General features: G+C 40.6%; 1 protein-coding gene across 1 annotated transcript in view; it reads right to left on the reverse strand.

Annotated features, from left to right (window-relative positions):
- Positions 1–2,039: 2,039 nt before the first annotated feature.
- Positions 2,040–3,346, reverse strand: part of LOC107300568 (zinc finger protein 501-like) — a 7,098-nt gene continuing 5,791 nt past the window's right edge. Inside the window, exon 2 of the mRNA XM_015829882.2 lies at positions 2,040–3,226. Within this exon, the coding sequence (XP_015685368.2) occupies positions 2,480–3,226 (747 nt within the window). The 3' untranslated portion in view covers positions 2,040–2,479. The remainder of the gene's footprint in view (positions 3,227–3,346) is intronic.

Consider the following 3,346-nt stretch of genomic DNA (forward strand, 5'->3'; position numbering starts at 1 on the left):
CAGCTTGCGGGACTGGCCTAAGGGATTTTAAAGGGGTTTTAATCACTTTTAATCGGATCAGATTTAAATATTTCTTTTTAATTAATTTTAAATGTGTACTGTATTTTTGTATTTTATCTGATTGTTAGCCGCCCTGAGTCCGTAAGGAGAAGGGCGGGATATAAATTTAATAAAATAAATAAATAAATAAATAAATAAATTTGGATTCTGAAGAGTTTGTAAGCTGGTTGTAGGTCGATGTGTCCATTGATGGAATTGTTTGTGGAGTGTCAGGCTTCGATGAACTCACAAGCGTGGCGGGTGTTAGCGTGGCCGATGATTTTAGTGTTGCTCCATTTGAACTGGTGTCTTTTGCTGTCAGTGTAGGAATGTGTCTAAGGAAAAGAAGACAGAGCTAAAGACGGACTCTTACAGCGTTCAGCTTCATTCTATCCTCCTCAGTTAGCAATATGGACCTTCAGTCTTGCAAATCCCAGAGGTCTCCTCTTCAATCTCTAACCAGAACTGCTTATCTAGAGAAAATTAGCCTGGTGCTATATTACGTATTACTGTATTTATCCACACCCTGTCCCTTTTATCCCGATTTTCCTGTACCCGCACTGATCCTACCTTTTCCCTACCCATATAAAATCTAATAAAATATATTTTTTTAAAAAATTGAACTCATTCTTAATGTAACTTGACATGCTGTAGGACCCCATCTAGAGGATCTGTCCATCCAGAATGTTACACATTCAGCTCTAGAGAATTCCTTCTTTCACTTCAGGAAAAATTCATCTGACCTTCCTACATCAGACATAATCATTCATTCATTCATTCATCAAATTTATATGCCACTTATCTTGCAGTTCAAGGCGACTCTTTACCTCCCAATCTCAGGCTTGCTTCTCAATGTAAATGTGAAGAGCCAGAAATACTTACTTTCTAAAGACTTACTTTCCCAGCCTATTACTAAGCACATTTTGGTGTAGCCAATGGGAAAACCCAGCTGGGAAACATGTTCTAGTTCAGGAAATTGTGGAATCCCTCAAAAATGGAGTGAGTCATCTGGGAAGGCACTGCATGGACAGGAAAGGAGCAGACAAAGCGATGGGAAGAAAATATGAATAAGCTGCCAAGCATCTGAATTTTGATCACATGTTCACGGGGATACTGCAAAAGTTGTAACTGTGAAAAAATGGTCATAAGTCACATTTTTCTGTGCCATTGTAACTTCGAATAGTCACTAAATGAGCTGTTGTAAATCGAGGACTACGTGTAGTTTTTCTCCTGCGTGGATGCTTGAGGAAGCAAAGCTACCATTGCTATCTGTGCTTGGGCAAAACAGTTGCAGCCAGGCAGAAATGCTTGCCATCCCTCTTCCCCAGGGCTCAGCACACCTCAAGAAATCTGAGATCGGCTCATGCAATCATTCATTCACTCACTCACTCATTTACTCACAGTTTACTTAAAGGATCCATGCTGGCATTCCAGCTGCCTGGCTAATTGAGCCACACATTGCCATTTTCAACAATATGTGGAAATCCAAAAGTAACCTCACCCCAACAAGGCCCTTAGTTTACAGAAACAAAGTCTAAGAAAGAGTAAAGATCATGTGTGGGTGTGTAGGAGAAAAGGAAATAAGAAAAAAGCAAGAAGATGGGGAAACAGGAGGCCATATTTGGTGACTGACAATCAATACAAGCAGGCAATCCCTCAACTGCTAGCACCACAAACTACAGCTAGCAGCATCTCCTGGTGGGGCTCCTGCCTGGAGCTTGCCTTGGGAGCTCAGCTGGAATGTTCAAAAGCAACACTGCTTAAGAGCAGAGCTTGGAGTTGGCCAAGAGAAAAGTAGCAACTGCACTGAGGCAGGTGCATGGTTGTCATGGTGGCTATGAGCCTCTGGGCTGTTCACTAAAAAGATACTATTGCTAACTCAGCAACCATGTCAAGCCTGGCAAGGTTGGCACAGTGTAGTCCCTCAGTGCAATAATGTTTTCAAGGAAGCAAAGGTTGCATACCACTTTATAGACTTTGAAATTTTTGTTTCAGTTAAGGACTCAGTATTAAAGACGTATTTTGGTGGCAATCTCAGCTTGCAAGGTTCAGAAAGGTAGAGTGAAGAGCAATAGCCTGTTTTGGGGAAAGGGATTTGCCACTATGAAACACGGTGAACAGATTTGCTAATGCTGTGCTGTATTGTGTCCACTCCTTGGAAATCAAGAAAATCCTCACAGGATCACAATTAAGATCCAACGGAAGATCTTTTAATGTTCTATGCAATAGTAAGCTTCACTCTCATTTCTGGATTCTTTGATGAGTAATGAAGCTCACTCCATAGATTTATAAGGTTTCTTCTGTGGGCATATTTTTATGAGATTTATGTTGTCCTTTCCAAGCAAAGCTCTTTCCACACTCCATACATTTATATGGATTTTCCCCAGTTTGGATTCCTTCATGAGTAAATTTCTTATGATTGTTAAGAGTTTTCTCCACACTACACGGATTCATATGGGCTCACTTCTGTGTGGGTCCTTTTATGAGCATTAAGTTGTCCTGTCCGGGCAAAGCTTTTTCCACACTCTATGCATTTATATGGTTTTTCTCCTGTATGGATTCTTTCATGAGTAATAAGATGACCTTTCTGAGTAAATTGTTTTCCACACTCCATGCACTTGTATGGTCTCTCCCCAGTGTGGATCCTTTCATGATGAATAAGTTCTGTGCTCCAATGAAAGCTTTTTCCACACTCCAAGCATTTATACGGTCTTTCCCCTGTGTGGATTCTCTCATGAGAATTAAGTTGTCCTTTCTGAGCAAAGCTCTTTCCACACGTTAAACATTGATACGGTTTCTCCCCTGTATGGATTCTTTTATGATGAATAAGATGTCCTTTCTGAGTAAATTGCTTTCCACACTCCATGCATTTATATGGTTTCTCCCCGGTGTGGATCCTCTTATGATGAATAAGTTCTGTGTTCCGACAAAAGCTTTTTCCACACTCCAGGCATTTATATGGTCTTTGCCCCGTGTGTATCCTTTGGTGGAAGGTAAGCTCACAATTGTCAATAAAGCTCTTTCCACACTCCATGCATTTATATGGTCTCTCTCCTGTGTGGATCCTTTTATGAGAATTAAGTTTTCCTTTCTGAGCGAAGCTCTTTCCACATTCCAAGCATTTATACAGTTTATCTACTGTGTGTATCTTTTGATGTCGAATAAGGTCACTGTTGTCAAAAAACCTCTTTCCACATTCCAGGCATTTATATGGTCTCTCCCCTGTGTGGATTCTTTGATGGGAAATAATATCACCAGTCTCAGTGAATGTCTTTCCACACTCCTTGCAGCTATATGGTTTTTCACC

The sequence above is a fragment of the Protobothrops mucrosquamatus genome, unplaced genomic scaffold (assembly GCF_001527695.2).
Source record: "Protobothrops mucrosquamatus isolate PMUCROS unplaced genomic scaffold, P.Mucros_1.0 scaffold7471, whole genome shotgun sequence".
Classification (NCBI taxonomy): domain Eukaryota; kingdom Metazoa; phylum Chordata; class Lepidosauria; order Squamata; family Viperidae; genus Protobothrops; species Protobothrops mucrosquamatus.